General features: G+C 43.9%; 2 protein-coding genes across 2 annotated transcripts; one reads left to right on the forward strand and one right to left on the reverse strand.

Annotated features, from left to right (window-relative positions):
- The first annotated feature begins 13 nt into the window (after nucleotides 1-13).
- On the forward strand, nucleotides 14-1,325 carry LOC112580447 (ubiquitin carboxyl-terminal hydrolase 29). The gene is given in 5 exon segments (XM_044931735.2): nucleotides 14-581; nucleotides 584-671; nucleotides 673-1,034; nucleotides 1,037-1,078; nucleotides 1,081-1,325. Coding segments are annotated over 5 exon segments (1,305 nt in total).
- Nucleotides 1,326-10,171: 8,846 nt separating this feature from the next.
- On the reverse strand, nucleotides 10,172-22,857 carry ZIM3 (zinc finger imprinted 3). The gene is given in 5 exon segments (XM_044931734.2): nucleotides 10,172-11,624; nucleotides 13,834-13,935; nucleotides 14,633-14,777; nucleotides 16,892-16,948; nucleotides 22,793-22,857. Coding segments are annotated over 4 exon segments (1,563 nt in total). The 5' UTR covers nucleotides 16,928-16,948; nucleotides 22,793-22,857; the 3' UTR covers nucleotides 10,172-10,344.
- Between the last annotated feature and the right edge of the window lie 2,718 nt (nucleotides 22,858-25,575).

Consider the following 25,575-nt stretch of genomic DNA (forward strand, 5'->3'; position numbering starts at 1 on the left):
GATTCCTTTGAGTATGCAGAAGGTAACAAGGATGAACTGTGGCATTCAGAAGGTCAAGAAAAACAGAAATTCAACCTGTGGATCTACATGCAAGACCATCTCTACTGAAAATGCCAATCTAGCTCAGACTGTTGTTTCAATCCAGGCTCTCTCTTGCAAAACAGGTTTGGAGTTTCCATCAGAACAAATATATAGCCAATGTGACCTAAGATGGGATGACTTTGACACTCACCCAGAATTCTGGCAAGGGTTCCCCAACGTGGGGAACACCTGTTACATGAATGCAATTTTACAATCACTGTTTGTGATTCCCTCATTTGCTGATGACTTACTCATGAAGGGCATATCGTAGGAGAAAATTCCCTTTGTTGCTTTTATTACGTGCCTGACCCAGCTACTTGCTTTAAAAGATATTTGTAATCTGGAGGGCAAGAAAGAGCTACTTGTCAACATCAAAAATGCTATTTCAGCCATCGCAGAGACTTTCTCCGGCAAGGTGCAGTACGACACTTATGAGTTTTTAGGATACTGTTTAGAGCAGCTGAAAGAAGACATGGAAAAATTAACCACCACTTTGAAGACTGAGCGGAAACCGGGGATGGCAATTCATCTTCACAGATGTATGCGGATAACGCTGCCTGCCAGACACTCGTTTGTCCTGTTGTGGCTACCTTTTGAATGGCAGCGCTGCATTATCTGTAAAGCCTGTGGACAGGTTGTTCTCAGGACAGAGGCAAGTCATTATCTTTCTATCAACCTTCCCTAAGAAACGAAACGACAACCATCCTCTATTCAGAATTCTTCTGATCTTTTCTTTAGGGCAGAAGACCTTGAGTGTAGCTGTAGCAAATGCACCCACGAGACATCTGTTGCAATGCACAAATTCAGTAAGCTTCCCAGAGTGCTCATCATCCGTCTGAAACGCTATAGCTTTAATGATGCTTGGTTGCTAGTGAAGGATAACCAACCAGTTGCTATTCCTAAAGTTTTAAACTCATCTTCTCATTGCAGTGAGAGCACCAAGTTACCTTTTCCTACACCAGTAACACACCTCCCGGGGACTCCAAAATGCTAGAAGTCTTCGAGAGAAGGTTTCTGAGATCCTCACCCCATTGTCATCTTCAAAGAAGTTGGTCTCAGAATCCAGTGATTCCTTGGCAAAGAATGCTGAACCACTAATGTTCCGAAAGATCGTTGAAGGGTCAAGCCAAGAACAGCAGCAGAGAGACCTGGAAAATGGTCCTAAACGGAATATAACAGCTTCAGAAATGGCAGAAAAGGAGCTGCCAGCCGCTGACTCAGGCATGGATCAAGAACACACATAACTTATGATCTGTGAAGATGCAAGAGAACCTACTAGCAGCCCACACCACGTCTCAGAGAGGCTCAGCTCCAAGAGGCACCTGAAAATCCTGACCTTAAGAGATCTGAGAAAGCCAGGCATTCGTAGAGCAGATGTGGGCAGTGTCACGGAGTCCACTGAAGACTTTTATAGGCTCATGAAAACAGGATTGTAGAAAGATCTCAAGGCATGGCTGAAAAACTGCAGAAGTGCAATAGGAAAAGAATTGTCAAGGAATTCCCCTGAAGGGAATCACCTCCAGGCGTCAGGGAGCTGGGTGCCCAGGAATACACAGAAAAGGACTTCCAGGATCATCAGAAAGATCACAGGGACTCCCTTGGTGCTTTGGGTTCTGATACGAACCCTGGAATTTTAGACAGGGAGGACACAGAAACTGAAGCTGAAGGGTAAAAGGAAATGCCTACCAGCTCATCCGTGTCATCAGCCATCTCGGGAGCCCCCCAGATTCAGGCCATCACATCAGCGATGTTTACGACTTTCAGAAGCAGGCCTGGGTCATGTACCATGACCTACTAGTATCAGAAATCCAAGAGTCCGTGATGCAGGAGACTAGGCTTCACACTGGGTATGTCTTCTTTTGTATGCACGATGAGATTTTTTTTTTTTTTTTTTTCACGATGAGATCTTTCAGGAGCTGTTGAGAAAGGCAAGGAATTATCACTTAGAGTGGAGATAGGGGAGATCCCTCAAGAGGCCTAAGAAAAAGATGACTGGACTTCATTGGTGCCTCAGTGGATAAGAATCTGCCTGCCAATGCAGGGGACACAAGTTTGATTCCTAGTCCAGAAGATCCCTCATGCTGCAAAGCAACTACACCCGTGGGCCACAACTACTGAGCCTATGTTCTAGAGCCTGGGAGCTTCAACTGCTGATGCTCCAGCGTCTAGTGGCCACGCTCCACCGCTAGAGAAGCCACCGCAAGGAGACGCCTGCTCACTGAAGCTGGAGAGGAGCCCCTGCTCACCGCAATGAGAGAAAGCCTGCTCGCCACAACGAAGACCCAGAGCAACCGAAAAGTAAAAATAAACAAAAATTTTAAAAAGAATGAGGTTTAACTTAAAAAAAAAAAAAAAAAAAAACGGAAAGAAAGAGATGACTCGCACAAATCTGCTTGCCTGCTTCACCCAGCCCCTATTTCTCTGTGGAAGGAAGATTCTGAACTCTACCCAGAGATGAGAAGACAAGGAGCTTGAGAGTGAAGTTCAAACAGAAACTTCTCATGGGAAATAACCATGCTAACTCTGCAGCAGACCCCGAAGCTCAAACTGAGATGGGTCGTCCTAGCCTGTAAGATTGGAAAATCGCTTTTTGTGTTAATGGGGTGGTTTTCGAAATGCTGGTCCTGCCGTGGCAGCAGTAGCAGGAGGCTGGTTAGAAATGAACCATCCTGGATCCCGTTTCAGACCAACTGAATCAGAAACTGGGGGCGCGACTCAGTAATTGACAGAGATCTGGTGTTCCAGAAAATACAAGAGCCGCTGCTTTGCTGTGAAGAGTATCTTCATATGTTTCACTAGTGTATATATGAGTTGTTTGTTTTATGTAAAAGATTTTTTTTTTGCTTTACGTAAAGGATTTTAATTGTGTGTTTTCAAGTTCCTCACACGCATGCATACCTTTCCGTTGTAAATGTGTTAAAATAAAAGCCCAACCAATACATGTATCATTGACTGGGCTTCACAAAGTTTTGTGACTGATTACTGGTAAAATTTGCTATTTTACAGTACAATCAACTGTATTTTTACATTCTTCCAGGAATTGCAGGGAAATAATTAATGGGAAATTGAGTATATTAAAAAATTATATGAGGTTGATTTTGAAAATTCAAAAGCATCTTAAAATGTTGCTGAAGTTATTAATATGAATAAGACTATAAATATTCATACATGCATAACGTAACCTAGTAGCCAAGGCTTAAACAGTCTCACAGTACTGAGTGTCAGTGGGGCATAGGAGTAAGGGTGTGAAAGTTGAGAGGATTTTGTGAGTACAAAGAGATAAAGTCCTGGTGAGGAAAAAAATAACTAATCCTGGTGGGAAATTCCCTGGGGTTCCAGTGGTTAGGACCTAGGGCTTTAACTGCCAGGGACCCAGGTTCAGTCCCTAGTTGGGGAACTAAAACAAAACAAAAAAAAAAAGGAAAAAAAAAATCCGGTGATGTATAAAATATAGGACAAGTTTACACAGTTAGATGCAGCAAAGAGGAGGTGGGAGGAAGCAAACAGAACTATGCACAAGGGTTTTAAAAGTATTATTTTTAGCATTTAAGGGGGAAAGACAGAAAGTACTGTATAAAAAAGAAACACATTTTTTTAATTTAAAAAAAGAATTAAAAATAAAGGAATTTTTAAAAAAGAAACAGAAACATGTCAATAATTCCACTATTAGTATTTTTGTGTTCTCTTCCAATCCTGCATACATAACTATGAAATATAAATTTGTTTACACATAATGTCCAAAATAATGTGCTTGTCAATGTGTTACCTCACCTACTTAGCTCTCTCTACTTCTCACATGTGTGTTTGACCTTCTTGGGCATCACTGAAGGGCAGGGAAAGCAATAAAAGCAATAACTCTGTAAGCCTACTCAGGCTTAAAACTGAGAGGGTAACAGGCAGGAAGGCCAGGTCTCCAAACGGAGGACATAGGCTGCAAGTCTCAGACATTCTTCTCTCTCTTAAGCGGCAGGAGGAAACAAACTAGCAGTATTTTTTCCTTCTCTATATAAATGTAAAAGGAGGTTTCTCTTAAAATACTGTGTTGCCATAATGACACCTGGTTTCACCTGAAGTTAACTATTCTCAAACCTTGAGTTAACCAATGCATTTTTCTTATGGAAATGTTTGTCTTAAGCTATGTTAATGTACTGTGCATTTACCCCAGACTCTGTCTTCAAGTCGTTCCGCCTAATGGCTCAGAACCTACTTGACAAACCAGTATGTTATACTCAGATATGGTTCCCCTAATCTATGTAAACGAAACTATTTGTATGGTAATCTGCCCTTCTACAAGATTCAAGACAACCGTTTTATGGCCTGGGATGAATCATCTGGTGCCAAGATTATCCCAAAATGCATCTTATGGATTGGGGGCCTGGTGCCATTCTGAATTTTAAGACATTCCTCACTGCTAGTGATTATATAACATCCAGCTGAAGACTAGCAGAGGGGTACTCTTTCTGCCCCCTTCTGATGCCTATGTCAGAAGCTTTCTCTATCTCCTTTATACTTTAATAAAACTTTATTACACAAAAGCTCTGAGTGATCAAGCCTTGTCTCTGGCCCCAGATTGAATTCTTCTCCTCTGGAGGCCAAGAATCCTGGCGTCTCTTCGTTCAGCAACAACCTTTCAGCATGTTGTAAAGCCCTTTAAAAAGTAACAGCCAAGTTTTGTGAATGGAAATGTAGGGCTCAAGTCATATTCTGCTTTCAAAGTCATAACAAGTACAGATGAATTAAAATGAAAAAATAAAACCAGTAACTCTAAAACCCATTGCATTTACAGATGCCACGAGAAGGAAGGCCATCAATTCCAAGGTCAAAGTCTCCTTCACACCAGGATAGCACCCCTGACTCCTGAAACCAAAGGTGGAGTCGCACGTGCTGATTTACGTAAACCAAGCTTGACGGCAGTGAGCTCAAGGAAAACTCCTGGGCTTCGTGGATACCAGAGATCTGCAACATCCGATGATTCCCTGGACGCTTGATTTTCATTTAGCCCCTTTATATATAATGTAATTTCCTCTCTCATGTCCTCACCCATGACTTCCCGAGGTCTCCTAGCTTCCCTCCCAGATCTTCCCTCCACGTCCGCATCCTCCGTCCCTTTGCCTCCAGATCTTCCCTCCACGTCCGCATCCTCCGTCCCTTTGCCTCCAGATCTTCCCTCCACGTCCGCATCCTCCGTCCCTTTGCCTCCAGATCTTCCCTCCACGTCCGCATCCTCCGTCCCTTTGCCTCCAGATCTTCCCTCCACGTCCGCATCCTCCGTCCCTTTCCTCCAGTTATCTTTGCCTTCTTGCACATTTCTTTTCTTCTCCCTCAGGGCACTGTCAAGGGTAAAGAAAGCTCAATATCTGAAAAAGAAAGTCGTGGTGAGCAATCATCTTTTAGTTATTTGTTGACTTACGATGTTGGGTTCATTTCTGCTCGAGTGAAGTGATTCAGTCATACATACATGCAGTCTTTTTCATATTCTTCTCCATTATGGTTTATCCCAGGGTATTAAATATAGTTCCCTGTGCTCCGCAGTAGGAGCTTGTGGCTTATCCATCCTATATAGAACCGTTCGCATCTGCTAATCTGAAACTCCCAGTCTACCCCTCTCCCACCCCTCATCCCCCATGGCAACCGCAGGTCTGTTCTCTACGTCTGTGAGTCTGGTTTTGTTTCACAGATATGTTCGTTTGTGTCATATTTTAGATTACACAAGTAAGTGATACATGATATTTTCTTTCTCTGTCTGACTCATTTCACTTTGTGTGATAATCTCTAGGTCTATCCGGATTTCACTCTTTTTTACGGCTGAGGAAACTCCAGGAGTTGGTGATGGACAGGGAAGCCTGGCTTGCTGCAGTCCACTCTTTGCTGGGGTCACAAAGAGTCGGACACGACGGAGCGACTGAACTGAATATTCCATAGTATATTTGTACCACATCTTTATCCATGTATCTGGTGATGGACATCTAGTTTGCTTCCATATCTTGGCTGTTGTAAATACTGCTGTTGTGAACATAGGGGTGCGTGTATCTTTTCAAATTATAGTTTTGTCTGACTATATGCCCAGGAGTGGGATTGCTGGATCATATGGCAGCTCTATGTTTAATTTCCTGAGGAATCTCCATACTGTTTTCTATAGTGGCTGTACCAATTTACATTCCCACAAACAGTGTAGGAGGGTTTCCTTTTCTCCACACTCTTTTCAGCGTTTGTTATTTGTAGGTTTTTTTTTTTTTTTTTTTTTTTTTGAGGGCACATCTCATGGCAGGTGGGAATATTAGTTCCCCAACCAGGGATCGAACTTGTACCCCCTGCTGTGGAAGCTGGACCACCAGGGAAGTCCCCAAGGCAAGAACTGTAAGTACAGGTACAAAGTTTATTATTAGAGACATAGCACAGCAACAAGTGGGAGAGTACACAGAGAAATATTGTGCGTAGCTAAGGCAGAACCAAGGCAGAGGTGCTCACCCAGAGAAAGGATGTGGCGTTCTAGAGAGGAGCAGTGCAGTACGAGGCAGTTAGGTCGTTTATACAGGACAGGCCTTCTGGGTCTTTGTTTACCTTTACCCAATGATCTGACTCTTTTTCCACACTGGACCTACCCCAGGACCCTCCCCTGGGGTGCACATGCACCCTTCAGCTGAGATGGATCTCAAAGTGAAGGCTTCTGGGAGAAGCAAGACCCATTATTCAATATTGTGTGTGTTCAATCACTAAGTCCTGAGTCTTTACAACCTCATGGGCTGCAGCATGCCAGGCCTCCCTCTCCATCACCATCTCCCAGAGTTTGCTCAAACCCATGTCCATTGAGTCGGTGATGCCATCCAACCACTTCATCCTCTGTCGTCCCCTTCTCCTCCTGCCCTCAATCTTTCCCAGCATCAGGGTCTTTTCCAGAGTTGGTTCTTCGTCCCAGGTGGCCAAAGGCTCATTATGGCCTGGCAATATCCTCTGATATTTTGACCCCATGAAGGCTTTTGCGCACGTGTGGTGCTGGAGAAGACTCTTGAGAGACCCTTGGACAACAAGATCAAACCACTCAGTCCTAAAGAAAATCATTGGAAGGGCTGATGCTGAAGCTGAAGCTCCAATACTTTGGCCACTTGATGAGCCAACTCATTAAAAAAACCCTCATGCTGGGAAAGATTGAAGGCACAAGGAGAAGGGGTGGCAGAGGATGAGATGGTTAGATAGCATCACCAACTCAATGGACATGAATTTGAGCAAACTCAGGAAGGACAGGGGAGCCTGGTGTCCTGCAGCCCATGGGGTTGCAAAGAGTCAGATACAACTCAGCAACTGAACAACATTGTCTCCCTTGCCCCAAGGATGGGAGGTGAGTGATCTCTTAATCTTTTTACAGTGTTTAGTCCAAGTCTGTCCCTGCCATAAAAATGCCCAAGGTCTGGTGATTTACCCTATTGCCATTGCTGGTTTTTATACCAAGGTGTAGATCTTGAGACAGGAGTCCGGTCATGAATATGTAGTCCCGGAGCCCGCTGGTCTCTTGCTTCAGGAAATGTACACAGGGGGCTGCTGATGAATGCAAGGTCCCAGGAGGTGTGAGCAGGAGGCCAGTTGTAAATGCCTAGCCTGGGGCCATCTCCTGCTCCAAGAGCACTCCAGTCACCATCCATAATATAATATTTTGTCACTCAATTTATTGTCTAATCCAAAAATGAAAGTGAAAAGATTTCACCTTATTCTTATCTCTTCCCCCTACTGTGACATCTATTGTGTTCTGTCAGTGTTTAAATGCTAATTTCCAGGTTACAAGAGCTTCCCTGATGGCTCAGAGGGTAAAGCGCCTGCCTGCAGTGCAGGAGACCTGGGTTCGATCCCTGGGTCGGGAAGATCCCCTGGAGGAGGAAATGGCAACCCACTCTAGTACTCTTGCCTGGACAATCCCATGCATGGAGGAGCCTGGTGCAGGCTACAGTCCATGGGGTCGCAAGTTGAACACGACTGAGCGACTTCACTTTCACTTTCTTTCACTTTCCAGGTTACAAGCTATAAAGACAAGGTAATGGTTGAACCTGGAATCATTTAGGGAGGAAAGGAATGACTCAGAAGACTTACTTGCCCAAGGGAGAGAGGGTGAGTGTGTTCCCATTTAAATGAGGGATGGTTGTATTCTGTGAAGCAGGAAGATGTTTCTGCTGTCGTGTGGAATTCAGCTTTCTGAAGACCTCCATCTCCATGGGTGGACTGTCCACGGCAGAGAGTGAATCTAACTAACACCCGTTTTAATCCTCTTCTAGCTTACCTTCCTGCGTTGCAAAGTCTGGTTAGCTAAAAATGTTATTTTCCAGGCTCCCTTGCTTTTGGTAAGCAGACATGTGTGAGACTTGGAGTAAGATACTGCATGGCAGTGAGCAGCAAAAATGCATGCGGACTTCCCTGATGGTTTGGAGGCAAAGACTCCACACTCCCAATGCAGGGGGCCCGGAATTGACCCCTGGACAGGGAACTAGATCCCAGATGCTGTGACTAAGCCCCAAATAAATGCTGAAAAAAAATACATGAAACTCATGGACAGACTGGTTCCAGGTATCAACTAAAAAAGATGTACAAGGTAAGAGCTATGAGTTAAGTTTTATTGGAGACAAAATGAGGACTATGGCCTGGGAGACAGCACGTCAGATAGCTCTGGGAGACTGCTCCAAAGAGGCAGTGGGGGAAGGTCAATATGTGAGATTTCGGTGAAGGGGGAGCTCAATGCAATCAAGCACTTACTTCACAAAACATTTTCTGCTGCTCCTGAGGAGCTGATGTCACCATGAAGGGATTTAGTGATTTTCTAGATACAGGAGATGCCAAGGACTGGGATCATGAAATCAGTTTCTGAAAATATCCAACTATCTAAAGACCAGTGCCATCAATTTCTCTGGCACAGAAAGTGCCTCTCTGTCCACCCTGAACTCCGTTCGAGCACAGAATCCAGTCTCTGCAGAGGCAGATGGTGAATGCCCTCAGCGAGAACCAATCTGTTGTCGGCACAGGAAGCTAGGAGCTCACAGTGGGTGGACTCAGCCATTCTGGGCTTTTTCCTCCTGCTCACAAGAGAGATGAATTATCTCCCTGTTCTCTTGGAAAACAAAGTGAAGGGGGGAGGAGGGCAGAGATTTTTATGCTGTGAAACATCTATTTGTCCCTCTTTCTTTCCCAGCTTTGAAGACTTACCAGGTACTTTCAGTATACTTCTCCTGGGTTGCTAAATGTATTGACTTAACAGATCATGTTCCCAAATAAAAAGCCCCAAATAAATACTAGTATATACTAATACAAATAAATACTACTACTAATATAATCCATCCAGGGCATTTTAGTGATGCAACTATGTTGTTCCATTTTATGTTTATTGTCCCCAATTAGTGATAGTATTTATATTTAAAAAAATACATGGGACATCCCTGGAAGTCCAGCGATTAAGACTTCACACTCCCAATACAGGGGGCATGAGTTCAATCCCCGGTGGGGGAACTAAGATCCCACATGCCCCACAGGGCAGCTGAAATAAATACAATTAAAAATTAAATTAAATTTTAAAAAGACTTCACCTTCCAATGCACGGTGTGTGGGTTCGACCCCCAGTTGGGGAGCTAAGGTTCCCCCATGCCTATTGGCCAAAAAAACAAAACATAAAATAGAAACAATATTACAACAAATTCAATAAAGATTTTTAAAAAATGGTCCATGCTGAAAAATCTTTAGGGCTTCCCTGGTGGTCCAGTGGTTAAGAATCCACCTTGCGATGCAAGGGACACTGGTTTGATCCCAGGTCTGGGAAGATCCTACATGCCTCAGGGCAACTAAGCCTGTGCACCACAATACTGGGCCTGCACACCTGGAGCCTCTGCTCGGAAACCAGAGAAGGTGCTGCGATCAGCAGCCCCTGCTCCCTGTAGCTGGAGAAAGCCCAAGTGCCGCAGCGAAGACCCACCACAGCCAAAAATAAATAAATACATCTTTTAAAAAATCTTTAAAAAAAAAGAATAAAGAGGTGTATTAATAATAATAAATAAGTAAAATTTAAAAATGGATACCACAGATTGTATTCACTAGGAAAAAACTCCATGAGCATTTTTGCCAATTTGGTTTATTGCTACATTGTCAATGTTTAAAAGTATCCCTGGTATACAAAGGGTACTTCATATTTGCTGAACAATAAACAAAATCAGTCTTCAAAGGATACACAGCACCCCCAGGCTGCCTTCCGATAAGAGTGTTCTTACCGATCATTCAGTGGGAACTCCTGGAGGACTATTCTAGGCGAGCTTCTAAGGGGAGCATTCCCCTATTTTCATGTGCAGGAAGTGTGTATCTGTTGTGAATTCTTCTCTGGTGTTTGATAAGATACGACGTGTCAAGGAAGACTTTTCCACATTCAGAACACTCATGAGGTTTCTATCTGGTATGGATTTTCTGATGCAGGCGGAGGCCTAACTTCCAGCTAAAGAATTTTCCGCATTCCTGACATTGGTAGGTCTTCTCTTCGCTATGAGTTCTCTGATGGCTGTGAAGATTGGACTTCTGGAAGAAAGCTTTCCCACATCTGTCACATTCATAGCATTTTTCTCCAGTATGGATTTTTCTGTGTTGAATGAGATTTTTCTGCTGGATGAAGGTATTGCCACATAGCTCGCAGGCATAGGCTCTCTCCTTAGAGTGGATTTTCTCATGGTCAATGGCATTGGATTTCTGGGCAAAAGCCTTTCCACATACCTTGCATTTATAAGGCTTCTCTCCTGTGTGTGTTCTCTGGTGTTTGACAAGATCTGACTTGTAGATGAATGCTTTTGCACAGTCGTTACAGATGTAGGGTTTTTGTCCAGTGTGAATTTTTTTATGTTGAAGGAGGGTTGAGCCCTGTTTAAATGACTTCCCACATTTATCACATTCATAGGCTCTCTCTTCATTGTGAATTTTCTTATGATTAATGCAGGAGGATTTCCAGGAAAAGCCTTTCCCACATGTTTGACACTCAAAGGGTTTCTCTTCAACATGAGTTTTCTGGTGTTGGACAAGGCTGGGCTTTTGCTTGTAGACTTTTCCACATTCATCACATTCATAGGATTTTTCTCCTGTATTAGTGTTCTGATGTTCATCAATCCTTCTCTTCTTGCTGAATGCCTGTCTATGTGTATTATGTCCAAAGGATTCCTCAATGGCTTGTGTCCTTAAGGGACTCTGAAGGTATGATTTTGAACTGAGTGACTTTTGATGGACATTCCACAAAAATTGGTTTTCTTTAAGTTTAGATGGATCATTGCCAATTCTTCTTTTGTATATATTACACGTATTATTTTTTACATAGCTTTTCTTACCTAAACTATGTTTCAAATGTTTTCCGCGTGAGTCACCTTCAAGGAGTCTGACCCTCGAAGGAACACTGTCCATGCTCGGTAGGAATTTTTCTTTGTCACGTTCAGGATCTTTGTGCTCAGTCAGTGTCTCCTGGTTGACGGATACAGCTTCTGTCTTGAGGTTCCGCTCTATGTCCTGGAATCTCCAACTCTGCTCTTCAATGGCCCAGTCTTTTTCTAAAACAGAATACAAAGAAACGGACTTCCCTGGTGGTACAGTGGATAAGAATCCTCCTGCCAATGCAGGGAACTCGTGTTTGATTCCTGGTCCAGGAAGATACCACATGCGACAGGGCAACTAAGCCTGTGGTGTGCACAGCTACTGAAACCCGCCTGCTCTAGAGCCCAAGCTCCGCAACAAGAGAAGCCACCGCAACGAGAAGCCCAAGCTCCGCAACTAGGGAGCAGCCCCTGCTGGCTGCAACTACAGAAAAGCCTGTGCAGCTACGAAGACCCGGCACAGCCAAAAATAAATAAATAAATAGAATTTTTTTTTAAAGAATACAGAGAAATGTTCTGTGTGAATCTCCCCACTCACATGATTGAAATGAGGTACTGTAAATTCTCTATTGAAGAGATCATTCTGGTTTCAGGTGTAAAGTCTGTGGGAAATTAACTTAATTGAAACTTTATGGAGGAACACTAAAGGAGTAGATATAACCTCAGGTGATACTGATCAAGAATGATCAAAAACAGGACTTCCTATGACAACTGACCACAGCTGAATACCTGCCGACCGCTTACTGAAGGTAACGTGTTGTGTAGCAACCGTATCTTTAGTTTCAGATAAATAGAGCTTAAGATCCATGACAGATTTATACTCAAAGTTACCTGCAATGTGTGCATTCTGGTTAGTTTTTTCCTAAATAAACATGTGTGTGCTCAGTCATGTCTCACTCTTTGCGACCCCATGGACTGTAGCCCACCAGGCTCCTCTGTCCATGGGGATTCTCCAGGTAAGAATACTGGAGTGGGTTCTCATGCCCTTCTCCAGGGGATATTCCCCACCAGGGATCAAACCAGGGTCTCCTGCACTGCTGGCAGATTCTTTACCAGCTGAGCTACCAGGAAGCTTTAAAATAAACTTAGATAATCTAATATTTATGAATTGCTGTGTGCATATAATTGTATGTAATATCATGTTCTCTCTCGTATTTTGAGCTGCACTTGGTCTTTGCTGCAGGGCGTGGGCTTTTCCAGTGGTGGCATGTGGGCTTCAATGCCCCGAAACATGTGGGATCTTAGTTCCCTGACCAGGTATAAAACTGCGTGCCCTATATTGGAAGTCAAAGTCTTAACCACTGGACCACCAGGGAAGTCCTGTATCTTGTTCTTTTTGCGGTTTGCTTTTATTGATTAATTTTTTAAATTGAAGTACAGTTGATTTTCAGTGCTGTGTTAATTTCAGGTGTACACCAAAGTGATTCTTTTTCAGATTCTGAATATGTCTGAAATATATTCTGAACATACTCAAAATATATCTGAATACATATACAAAAGTAGATACACATATATGTGTGTATATATATACAATCTGTACATATGAAAGTTAAAGTGTTAGTTGTTCAGTTGTGTCCAACTCTTTGCAACCCCATGGACTATAGCCTGCCAGGCTCCTCTTCTCCAGGCAAGAATACTGGAGTGGGTAGCCATTTCCTTGTCAAGCAGGTCTTCCCAACCCAGGGATCAAACCTGGGTCATCTGCATTGCAGGCAGATTCTTTATCGTCTGAGCCACCAGGGAGGTCCATCTGTATATACATACAGATTTCTTATCTAGATTCTTTTCCCATATAAGTTAAGCAGCTGAATTTTGGATCCAACTTTTTCAATTCTTTTGCTATGAAGCACATTATTGGGAAAATTCGTGAAATTTGAATGATGTTTATAGACAAATACTAGCATTACTTTCAGTGCTGAGTACCCAATGTCAACCCCTGTACTGTGATCATGCCCTTATAAGAGAAGGCCCTTGTGTTAAAGAAAACACTTGAGTGCAGGGGGCTTCACAGTTGAGTGCACAGGGAGCAGAGGAGAGCCCAAAGAGAGGAGAAACAGAGTTTACTCGAAAAGGAAAATTCAGGTTAAAATTAAGGAACATGGCTGTGTGGAGAAAAATACCTGGAGATTCTCTCATTACAAAAAAAACGTCAGTAGCTTCCATGTGATTTTGGTCCACTCAGGCTAAAGGACTTAGTGATTTTTCTAAGAGGTTGGGTGGGGTGGGGGGAATTCCCTGGCCATCCTGTGGTTAGGAATCGGTGCAGAGAGAACGGGTTCAATCCCTGATCGGGGAACTAAGATCCTACAAGGGGTGCAGTGTGACCAAAATAAAAAGGATGACTTCCATCCACGTGACTTTAGCCCTCCCTCTCCTGGTTATGTACCTGCTGGACCGCAGCTCCTCAGCACTTGCGTTCCCACCATCCACGGCTCCTCACTGTTTTCCAGCCTCAAGATCACTTCCGGTTTGGTGGAGTCCTCTCCTCCTGTTCACGGAAAATACAGTTTGAAGTTGAGTGTCTGAGTTTTTGTGGGAACATGGTGTGTGTTTGTGTGTGTTTCCATGAGTGTGTTTGTGTGAGTACCGTGTGTCTGAGAGTGTTCCTATGTGTTGGAGTGTTTGTGTGTTTGTATATGTGTTTGTGTGAGTACCGTGTGTGAGGATGTTCATCTGTTGGAATGTTCGTGTGCTTGTGTGTGTGTTTCTGTGAGTGTGTGTGTTAGTGCTATGTGTCTGAGGGTGTTCAAACGTGTTGGAATGTTTGTGTGTGTGTGTGTTGGTGTGAGTGTGGGTGTTGTGTGTCAACCTTTGGTGGAGGGAACAGATGGGGAAGATACAGCTAGGAATGCCTGGGGGCTGTCAATCCAAATACAGTTTTCAAATGCTTTTTTTTTGGAGGATGATGTTTTCCCAAAAATCAGGGCCAGAACTGGGGTGGAGCGAGAGGCCCCCACCCACAAAACTGAAAGAGGTCCTAGTCCTCACGGTACTTACACAACCTGAGATGGAGGGTTCCTTAAATTTAGCCCACGTGCACCTCACATGCCCTAATCTCTGTCCTGCCATGAACATATCCAAAGCAAATAGCATCTAACACACAAAACTGGTAAGCTACTCGGGGTGAGTGCCATGAGGTTCAGGCTTCAGGTTTTGAGTGACGCTCCCCAAGGAGCCATGCTCACCCATGGAGACCAGGTTCCTGTAGTTCTCCAAGGTCACATCCCTGTACAGGTCCCTCTGCTCAGGACTCAGCCGCTGCCACTCCTCCTGTGTGAAGTCCACGGCGACATCCTCAAAGGTCACGCCTCCCTGTAACAAGTTCCTGACCTGCAGAAAAATACCCCCAGATCCAGAGGCCTGGTAAACAGGAATTTGTTTCCACTGAGCCAAGATGGAATTGTGTATGCTATTCACTGAATGTTATGTGCGTTCAGTTACTAAGTTGTGTCCAACTCTTCGCGACCCCATGGACTGTAGCCTGCCAGGCTCCTTTGTCCATAGGGTTTCCGAGGCAAGAATGCTGGAGTGTTGTAAAGCAATTATCCCTCAATAAAAAAATAGACTAAAAAAGAAAATGCTAGAGTGGGTTGCCATTTCTTTCTCCACAGGATCTTCTGAACCCAGGGATTGAACCCATGGCTCCTATATTAATAGATGAGTTCTTTACCACAGAGCCACCTGGGAAGCCTCTCTATGACTGCTGTGTCTGGGAGAAAATTAATTGTACCTGAAATATCTTGCCGATGAGCTGTAGCCTCAGGGTTATGCTTCTACAAACCCTATCCAGTTCCATCGATTTTACTTGCTAAACCTCTCTCAGATCTATTTGGCGGTCTCCATTTTCCCCATTGTTCACTGATCCACAATATCTTTTTTTTTTAAGATAATTATGATTTATTACATGCTAAGCTCTTTGCAGTTTTCTTGGCTGTGCCACAAGGCATAGAGGATGTTAGTTCACCAATAAGAGATCGAACCTGTGCCCTCTGCAGTGGAAGCTCAGAGTCTTAACCACTGGGCTACCAGAGAAGTACCTATGATCTTTTTTTTTTTTAACCATTCTTAATTTTTTTTAATTGGAGGACAATTGCTTTACAATCTTGTCAGTTTCTGCCAAATGTCAACATATACCAGCGATAGGTATACAGCCACAGGTGTCCCCTCCCTCTAGAACCTCCCCCTTCCCACCTCTCTAGGTTGTCACAGAGCACAGAGCAAATTCCCACTAGCTATCTGTTTTACATATGGTAAAATCGGTATATATTTCAATGCTACTCTCTCAGTTCATCCCACCCTCTCCTCTCCCTGCTGTGTCCACAAGTCTCTCCTCTATGTTTGCATCTCTATTTCTGCTCTGCAAATAGGTTCATTAGTACCATCTTTCTAGATTCCATGTATGTGCGTTTATATACAAAATTTGTTCTTCTCTTTCTGACTCACTTCACTCTGTATAACAGGTTCTAGGCTCACCCACCTCACTAGAACTGACTCAAATAAATCCGTTCCTTTATTTAGAACAAGGCACTAGCATCCTAACTCTAGGAGGAAAAGGGGACAACGGAGGATGAGACGGTTGGATGACATAACTGAGTCAGTGAATATGAGTTTGAGCAAATTCAGGGAGACAGTGAAGAACAGGGAAGTCTGGCGTGCTGTAGTCCATGGGGTCCCAACGATTGGACATGACTTGATGACTAAACAACAACATCCTTACTCTTTCGCTGCTTCTAAACTGATGCCTTCCAATCTGTTTTTCACAAGGCGTGGAAATTGGATTGTGACATGCCCCAGTTTATCAGCTTTCCTTGGTTTGGGGAAATGGTGAAAAGTGAAAGTGAAAGTTGCTCAGTCGTGTCTGATTCTTTGTGACCCCCATGGACTACACAGTCCATGGAATTCTCCAGGCTGGAGTGGGTAGCCTTTCCCTTCTGCAGGGCATCTTCCCAACCCAAGGATCGAACCCAGGTCTCCTGCATTGCAGGAGGATTCTTCACCAGCTGAGTCACCAGGGAAGCCCAAGAATACTGGAATGGGTAGTCTATCCCTTCTCCAGGGGATCTTCCAGACCCAGGAACCGAACCGAGGTCTCCTGCATTGCAGGCGGATTCTTTACCAACTGAGCTACTAGGGGGAAAGGGCACCCCTCCTTTTGACGTGTGAGAAATAAGATATTGTCTCCCAGATCAGTAAGCAAAGGATGTCACAGTCATCGGTGATTAAGGGAAGTTGGTGAGACCCGAGGGAATTCAGGGTGTGCAAACACAGGATGCTGCCCCAGATAACTGTGGAGCCTATCGAAGAAGGCGGGAGGGAGAGGGGATGGAGGAGGGAAGGAGAAACTGCCATAGAGGTTAGTGGAGGTTAATTCTGAGGAATGGGAATACAGATGACATGTCTGCTTGTTTGAGATGATGATTTGGATTAAAAAAAAAAAAACTCACCTGGATATTTTTCATTTCCTGTTCCTTTTGAGCCATGGTGGTCTCAGGAAGGAAGAGCTGAGGGAAAACAGAAAAAAGTCATGAAAAACAGGACGTCCGGAGCTGCCCAGTCCTCCTGTATAGGGAGCACTGCCTGGACCCTTCAGAAAAGCCTTTGCTTGTCCCAGGAGGGACCCTGTTGGGAAAGGGGCCAACCCCGCTGGGTGGCATAAACCCATAGAATTCCCTTGACCTCTCACAATTTACATTTCCTTGATCCTGAGATTCTACTAGTAATCCTTTGCCTTCCAGTAAATAACTCTGGGGGCTTTCCAGGTCACTCAGCGGTAAAGAATCTGCCTACAATGCAGGTCTCGCAGGTGATGCATTTTTGACCCCTGGGTCAGAAGATCCCCTGGAGGAGGGCATGGCAACCCACTCCAATATTCTTGCCTGAATAACCCCCTGAACAAAGGAGCCTCACGTGCATGGAGAGTCAGATACAACAGAGGAGACTTAGTATGGCACAAATAACTACGAAAGTGCAAAAAAAGGATCAAGGACAAGACATCTCACTATCGGCTTATTTTTCTCATCAAACGAGTGGAAGCGACTTACAGGTACAGTAATCAAAGTTTTCTTTCTTTTTTTTTAATAATTAAAAAATAATTTTATTTATTTATCTATTTTTGGCTGTGCTGGGTCTTCCTTGCTGCACGGGCTTTTTCTCTACTTGCAGGGAGCGGGGGCTGCTCTCTAGCTGTGAGCAAGCTTCTCATTGTGGAGGCTTCTCGTCTTGTGGAGCCGGGGCTCTAGGGCTCGAGGACTTCAGTAGTTGCAGCTGCCGGGCCCTCGAGCACAGGCTCAGTAGTTGTGGTGCTTAGTTGGAGGGAGGGAGGTGTGGAGCCTAGTTGCTCCTCCTCATGGGAGATCTTCGCGCACCAGGGATCGAACCCATGTCTCCCGCATTGGCGGACGGATTCTTGACCACTAAGCCTCCAGGCAAGCCCAGGTGCTACAATCAAAGGTTTCTTAAGGATCCGACGGTGCAGGCTCTATTGTGTACAAGCAGAGTCGTCGGTCAGCCACCTGCAGACCCCTCCAGGAATCCGCCTTCATGCCTCTCACCCGTGAGAGTTTTCAAAGGCACGGTTGTCTCTGAGTCAGTTCAGCCTGATTTGCAGTGGTCCATAAACTTGCCAGATGGCTCAGGGGTAAAGGGCCCACCTGTCAATGCGGGAGACTTGGGTTTGATCCCTGGGTGGGGAAGATGCCCTGGAGGAGGAAATGGCAAGCCACTCCAGTCTTCTTGCCTGGGAAATCCCATGCACAGAGGAGCCTGGCGGGCTACAGTCCCCGCGGTCGAAAGACTAGGACACAAGTAAGCGGGTGTGCACACGCATAAACTTGCCAAATGGGGGCAGGAAGGACAGCCACCTTTCTCAGAACCCAGCCTGAGACCCAGAACAAAACAAGAAAAGATCCTGAGAGGGCGTCTTTCTGGATTTTCTGCCTCATCAGAGAAGGCGGGGTCCCTCTATTTCCTCGAACTGCTCTGACTTCTTCAAACCACAGTCTTCCCTCTGACGGGGAAGCGAGGCAGGAAACGGGCCATGTCACCCGCAAGAAGGTCCCTTCACCAGGAGGGCAGAATCCAGGCAGGAGAAGCCTGGGGAGAGCAGTGCACGCCCTTTGCCCTCAGTGCACTTCAGTTCGGTTCAGGCGCTCAGTCGTGTCCGACTCTTTGCGACCCCATGGACCGCAGCACGCCAGGCCTCCCTGTCCATCACCAAGTCCTGGAGTTTCCTCAAACTCATGTCCATCGCGTCGGTGATACCATCCAACCATCTCATTCTCTGTCGTCCCCTTCTCCTCCCACCTTCAATCTTTCCCAGCATCAGGGTCTTCTCAAAAGAGTCAGCTCTTCACATCAGGTGGCCAACCTATTGGAGTTTCAGCTTCAGCATCAGTCCTTCCAATGAACACTCAGGACTGATTTCCTTTAGGATGGACTGGTTGGCCTTAGTAGTTTCAATTTCTGAGGACATCTTCTTTTCTATTTCTAATAATACCTACTTTTTCTTTTTATTTGATGTTCTTTCTCAAGCTTTTATCAAGTGTAGTAGAAAGGCTTTCATATACAAATATATAAATAGTAAGTAAAATATAATATATATATTTTAGGAAATGTAGGCATATTTGCCTAGCTAAAAAATTTAAGACATCTTGATTTCACTTGTTTGACTTAGTATGAATAGAAAGCTAGATTTCTAATTTTAAAAACATAGATACACAACAAGCAACAAAGGTTTACTGTACACCACAGGGAATGATAGTCATTATCTTATAATAACAAAATAATATATGTGTGTATATAACTGAAGCACCTTGCTGTGCACTGAAACACTGTAAGTCAACTATGCTTCAATAAAATATACATATTAATTTAAAAAATAATAAATAGCTACTTTTCTTTCTTTCTTTTTTTTTGCTGACCCAGGTGGCTTGTGGGATCTTAGTTCCCCAACCCAGGATCCAACCTATGCCCCCCTGCAGTGGAAACATGGAGTCCTAACCACTGAACCACCAGGAAAGTCCCTTATTTTCATTTTTTTTTAAATTGAAGTGTAGTTGTACAGTATTAATAAGTTACAGGTGTGTCATATGTATGTGCTAAGTCGCTCAGTGGTGTCCGACTCTTTGCAACCCCATGGACTGTAGCCCGCCAGGCTCCTCTGTCCATGGGATTCTCCAGGCAAGAATTCTGGAGTGGGGAGCTTGCCCTCCTCCAGGGGATCTTCCGCATCTAGAGATCAAACCCAAGGCTCTTACGTCTCCTGCGTCGGCACTAGAGCAGCCTGGGAAGCCATACTGGTGTGCAATATGGTGAGTCACGATTTGTAAAGGTTGTACTCCATGATAGTTATTATAAAATATTGGCTACATTCGCCATGTTGTAATATCCTTGTACATATCCTTGTAGCTCTTTTCACACCTATAGCTTGCCCCTCTTCGTCTTGCCCCTCCTTGCTTCCCTCTCCCCACTGTTAATCACTAGTGTATTCTCTGTATCTGAGTCTGCTTCTTTTTTATTACGTTCCCTAGTTTGTTGTATTTTTTAGGTTCCACATATAAGTGATACTGTACAGTATTTGTCTTTCTTTGTGAAGACATCTTAGTTTCATCTTTCATTCTTCTCTGCATTTTAAAAAGAAAGTATTACCTGACAGGGAATTTCCCAACCAGGGATTGAACTCGGGTCCATGGCAGTGAAAGTGCAGCATCCTAACCATTGGACCACCAGGGAATTCCCTCCCGGTTTATTTATTTTTTTAAAAGAATTAATATCTCAAAAGTATGGTTCAAAGGCTTTTTTGTACCTTCACTTTTTCTTACAAGTTACTGATTTATCCATCTTTTCTGAGTTGCTACCAGTAAACATTTTCCTACTTTCACAGATTTTGGAGTCATTTGTTCAACTTCTGCTCAATGGATATTTTTTTATCACAAGTAATAATTGCCTTCTGACCTCTTTTTCAGTTTTTCTAATGCTTGTGTTTCCTTATTGCTCCCTTTTTAGGTAACTTCGTTCTCTTGAAGGACAATTAGTAGAAACAGTATATCGGTTATAAGGATTAGAGAAACAAGTAAGAGGGAAAAGATATTTTTTAAGAATACAGTTTCTATACAATTTGTAGTTTCAAAATTAAACATTGACATGTTCCTTTTTTTTTTTATGTTCCTCTTTTTAAAACAAAAAATGTATAAAATCCCTAGTGTAATTTGTTTTAAAAAATTCTTTCATAGTGGGCAAAAGTCATGCAAGATGATTAAAAAAAATTTTTTTTGCTAAAAGACTGTTCTAAAGTAGCTGTAAATATGTTATTTCAAAATGTATAAAGAAGTAAAACCCTACATTCTCATTCATTCATTTTTTAAACAGAAATGAAAAAGGAGACAAATTTCATAATTTGAGGATACAGAGTAGATGTTACCTATTCATATAAACAAGGATTTCTCAACCTCGGCTCCATTGTCATTTGGACCAGATGTTTACAGCAGCTTTATTCATAATTGGAAAACTTGGAAGCAACCAAGATGTCCTTCAATAGGTAAGTGGGTAAATAAACTGATATATCCAGACAATAGCATATTATTCAGAGCAAAAAAGAAATAAGCTATCATCATAGAAAGACATGTGGAGGAAAATTAAATGCATATTACTAAGTAAAGAAACCAATGTGAAAGAGCTACATACTACATGATTCCAACTCTATGACATTCTGGAACAAGGGAAATTATGGCGACGATAATAAGATTAGTTTCGGGACTTCCCTGGTGGTCCAGTGATTCGCACTCCCAATGTTGGGAACCTGGGCTCAATCCCTGGTCAGAGAACTAAGATCCCATTTGCTGCAACTAAGAGTTCTTCTGTGGCTTAATTAAAGATTCAGTGGCAACTAAGAACTGGCTCAGTCAAATAAATAAAGATTAGCTGCCAGGGGGTTGGAGGAAGGGAGAGATAAACAGGCAGAGCAGGAGAGCATGAAGGGTCTTTAGGGCAGTGAAAAATACTCTGTATGGAACTATGTTAATGGTTTTATGTCATTACATGTGTGTTCAAACCCGAAGCATGTTCAATAACAAGAGTGAACCCTTAAAAATAGGTAACAAGGGAGGAAAAAACCCAAACAAGAAAGAGTAGACCCTTAGGAAAACCATGGACTTTGTTGATAATGATCGGTTAATATATGTTGATGGGGGAGGGACTATACATGGATAAGGTAGGAAGCATATGGGAAATTTCTGTATTTTCCTCTCAATTGTATTATAAAACTAAAACTGCTCTAAAAAAAATCATTGGGAATTCCCTGGTGGTTCAATGGTTAGAACTTCATGCTTCCACTGCAGGAGTACAGGTTTGATGCCTGGTTGGAGAACTGTTTCCCTGGTGGCTCAGACAGTAAAGCGTCTGCCTGCAGTATGGGAGACCCAGATTCGATCCCTGGGTCGGGAAGATCCCCTGGAGAAGGAAACGTCAACCCACTCCAGTACTCTTGCCTAGAAAATTCCTTGGATGGAGGAGCTTGGTGGGCTACAGTCCATGGGGTCACAAAGAGTTGGACACAACTGAGCGACTTCACTTTCTTTCACTTTGGAGGACTAAGATCCCACATGCCCCCTAGCCAAAAAAAAAAAAAAACTTCCCTGGCAGTTCAGGGGTTAAGACTCCATACTCCCATTGCAGGGGGTGAAGATTCAGTCTGGTCAGGGAGCTAAGATTCCACATGGTGTGCATGGTGGAGCCAGACCGAAAAAAAAAAAAAAAGAAACAAAAGACCCTCTACCCCCCAGAAATTTAAAAACAAAATTATCAAAAACAATCTTGGGGGCTTCGCTGGTGGCTGAGCAGTAAAAAATCTGCCTGCCAGTGCAGGAGACACAGGTTTGATCCCTGGGTTGGGAGGATCCCCTGGAGGAGGAAATGAGAACCCACTGCAGTATTCGTGCCTACAGAATCCCAGGGACAGAGGAGCCTGGCGGGCCTCAGTCCAAGGGGTCGCAGAGTCGGACACGACTCAGCGACTAAAAAGAAGATGAAGGTAATGGATACAGATATGACATTGGCATATAAAACAGAGCTAAACTGAGGGAAAAAAGGAACAGAAGTTCAGCTGCACTTTTGCAATGAGCCGGTGCCAAGACCGTGGGGCCCAGAAGGGCTCCGCTAGAGAACAGACAAGCAAGCTGAGCACAGAAAACAGTGAAGTCAGAACCGAACCACGGGCCATGGTGCTGAGGATTCAAGGCCATTGAAAGTACTGGGGACGTCCTGGGACCACCACTTTCTAACACAAAAATTCAGATCTACGTACAAATGTAAAACGTTTGACTTTCAAGGAAGGGGAAAGAACAGCCTACCTCCCGTGAAATCTGGTATGAACTCTCTAGGTTAATTCCCAGCGCCTGTGGTTGTTTCTTCTCCTTGGGTGGACTGGAAATGAAAAGAGGTGTGTAAATGAACCATCAAATAAATGTAATCAGCCCCACCCCTCTCATCTCAAGATCCTAATCTAGTCAGGAAACAAAGAGTATCTGGTCAGAAACAGGAAGCCCCACCTATTCTAATCCTATCAAACATCTTCAGCTACAACTTCCATAAAACCTCATGAATAAATGTGAAAGGCAGGAGAAGAAGGGGATGACAGAGGATGAGGTGGTTGGATGGCATCACCGACTCAATGGCCTTGGGTATCTCCAGGAGATAGTGAAGGACAGGGAAGGCTGGTGTGCTGCAGTCCATGGGGTCACAAAGAGTCAAACATGACTTAGTGACTAAACAACAAAACTTTTTTATTTAAACAGGCCAGTGTATTTCCAATGGAAATTTAAAAAATCCCATTCAAGTGAAATCTTTCATCCTAAATTGAAAAGATAAAGAAAAACATGAATATTTATCCAAGTGATTGAAAGCCCCATGAAATACATTAAACAAGAACGTTTTACTTATTAGTTTATTCTTTGAGCTCCCCAACAATGGTTTTCAGTGTTTAAAAATAAAGGTTGAATATTTTTGGCTTAAACTATCAGAAACTTCGATGTAAAAATAAAATGTGTTTCTGGTTGCAAACATCTAGCAAACTGAAAATGGTTTGCTTTAATCAGCTGACTACACTGATATGGAATTGGGCTCACAGAGGAAGAAGTCCCTCTGCCTTAAGGGGCTGTGCTCCAGTGCCTGCGTGCTCATTCTCATCTTTTGCAATCCCATGAGTGTAGCCTGCCAGGCTCCTCTGTCCATGGGATTCTGCAGGCAAGAATACTGGAGTGGGTTGTCATTTCCTCCTCCAGGGGATCTTCGCCGACTAAAGATCGAACTTGCCTCTCCTGCACTGGGCAGGTGGATTCTTCAGCACTGAGCCACCTGGGAAGCCCCCTGTGCCCCAACAGCAAGGGCTCTTCAGCCGTCCTGATACTGCCAAGATGAGACCAACGTGCCACGTAGGTCCTAGCCTCATCTGGGTCTTGAATTTAAATACTTGTTTCATGATCCCCTGCCTAGACATGGCAACTTTCCAAAACAAAATGGCTAAATGAATTCTGAGAGATTACTGCAGACTCCATGAGGTAGGCTCCAAGAGACTTGGTCTCCTCTCAAACATATCTGAAGATGGATATTTTTTAATATATGTGCGTGCTCCGTCGTGTCCAACTCTTTGTGGCCCCATGGACTGTAGCCAGCCAGGCTCCTCTGACATTGGGATTTCCCAGGCAAGAATACGGGAGAGGATTGCCATGCCCTCCTCCAGCTTGGATTGAACCTGCATCTCCTGCGTCTCCTACATTGGCAGGCAGGCTCTTTACCACTAACGCCACCTGGGAAACCATTTTTTAAATGACCTGACTGGAAAGAGGAGGGATGAAAGTGCAAAACACAAAGGATTTTCGGTGCAATCGTATGAATAGCAAATGTGCTTCTCTGCTGGGGGATGTGGATAAGAGGGGAAGGGTGTGCATGGGAGGGGCAGGGGACATATGAGAACTCGATACCTTCCTCTGAATTCGGTTGTGAACCTAAAACCTTTCTATAAAAAATGTGTTTTGGGAAAATGACCTGATTCTACCAGTCAGCCCCTGGTGGGGGAGGGCGGCAAAATGAAAGGGCCTTGGGGGAATCCCTGGCGGTCCAGTGATTCAGACTCGGTGATTTCACTGTGGGGGCTCGTTCAGCCCTGGCTGTGGAACTAAGATCCTGCAAGCTGCCTGGCAAGGCCAAAGCGGTAGCGGCTCCACTGGGTCCAGCTCCCTGCGACCCGTGGACTGTGGCTGCCAGGGCCCTCTGTCCGTGCGATTCTCCAGGCAAGAATACTGGAGTGGGTTGCCATTCCCTTCTCCAGGGGCTCTTCCCAACCCAGGAATTGAACCCAGGTCTTCTGCATTGCAGGCAGCTTCTTTACCATCTGAACCATCAGGGAAGCCCAAAATTCAGGGAAAAAAATGAAAGGAATGTTTTACATCACTCTTTTTTTTTTTTCCCCTAAAGGTGGCAAAGGCCGGAATTGCTATGAGAAAGTTGCTTTATTACCCTTCAAAAGTGTTAGGACTCAGATTTATTGTTCGTGTTAATGGAGAGGGTTTCTTAAGATGGTTTTGACTCACAGTCTTGGAGAATGAATTTATGGTCGTGGGTTAAGTGGGGAAAGATGGGAGCTAGAGATAGGGAGTTTAGGATGGACATGCACACACTGCTACATTCAAAATGGATAACCAACAAGGACCTACTGTAGAGCACAGGGAACCTTGCTCAGGGTTAATGTGGCCGCCTGGATGGGAGGGGAGTTTGGGGGAGAATGGATACATGCGTATGCACGGCTGAGTCTCTTTGCTCTTCACTTGAAACTATCACAATACTGTTAATTGGCTATACTCCAATACAAGATTAAATAAAATTTTTTTTAAGATTTTTTTGGAGAAGGAAATGGCAACTCACTCCAGTATTTCTTGCCTGGGAAGTCCCATGGACAAAGGAGCCTGGTAGGTTACAATCCATGAGGTTGCAAAGAGTCAGACAGGACTGAGCACACGAATGTTGTACCATGTCACTATTACAAATACTGCTTTATTGTTTTTTGACAACTTAATTTTTAGTGACCTGTAAGCTGACTATAATGGTGATATATATATATATATATATATATATATAT

Source organism: Bubalus bubalis, chromosome 18 (genome assembly GCF_019923935.1).
Source record: "Bubalus bubalis isolate 160015118507 breed Murrah chromosome 18, NDDB_SH_1, whole genome shotgun sequence".
Lineage (NCBI taxonomy): Eukaryota > Metazoa > Chordata > Mammalia > Artiodactyla > Bovidae > Bubalus > Bubalus bubalis.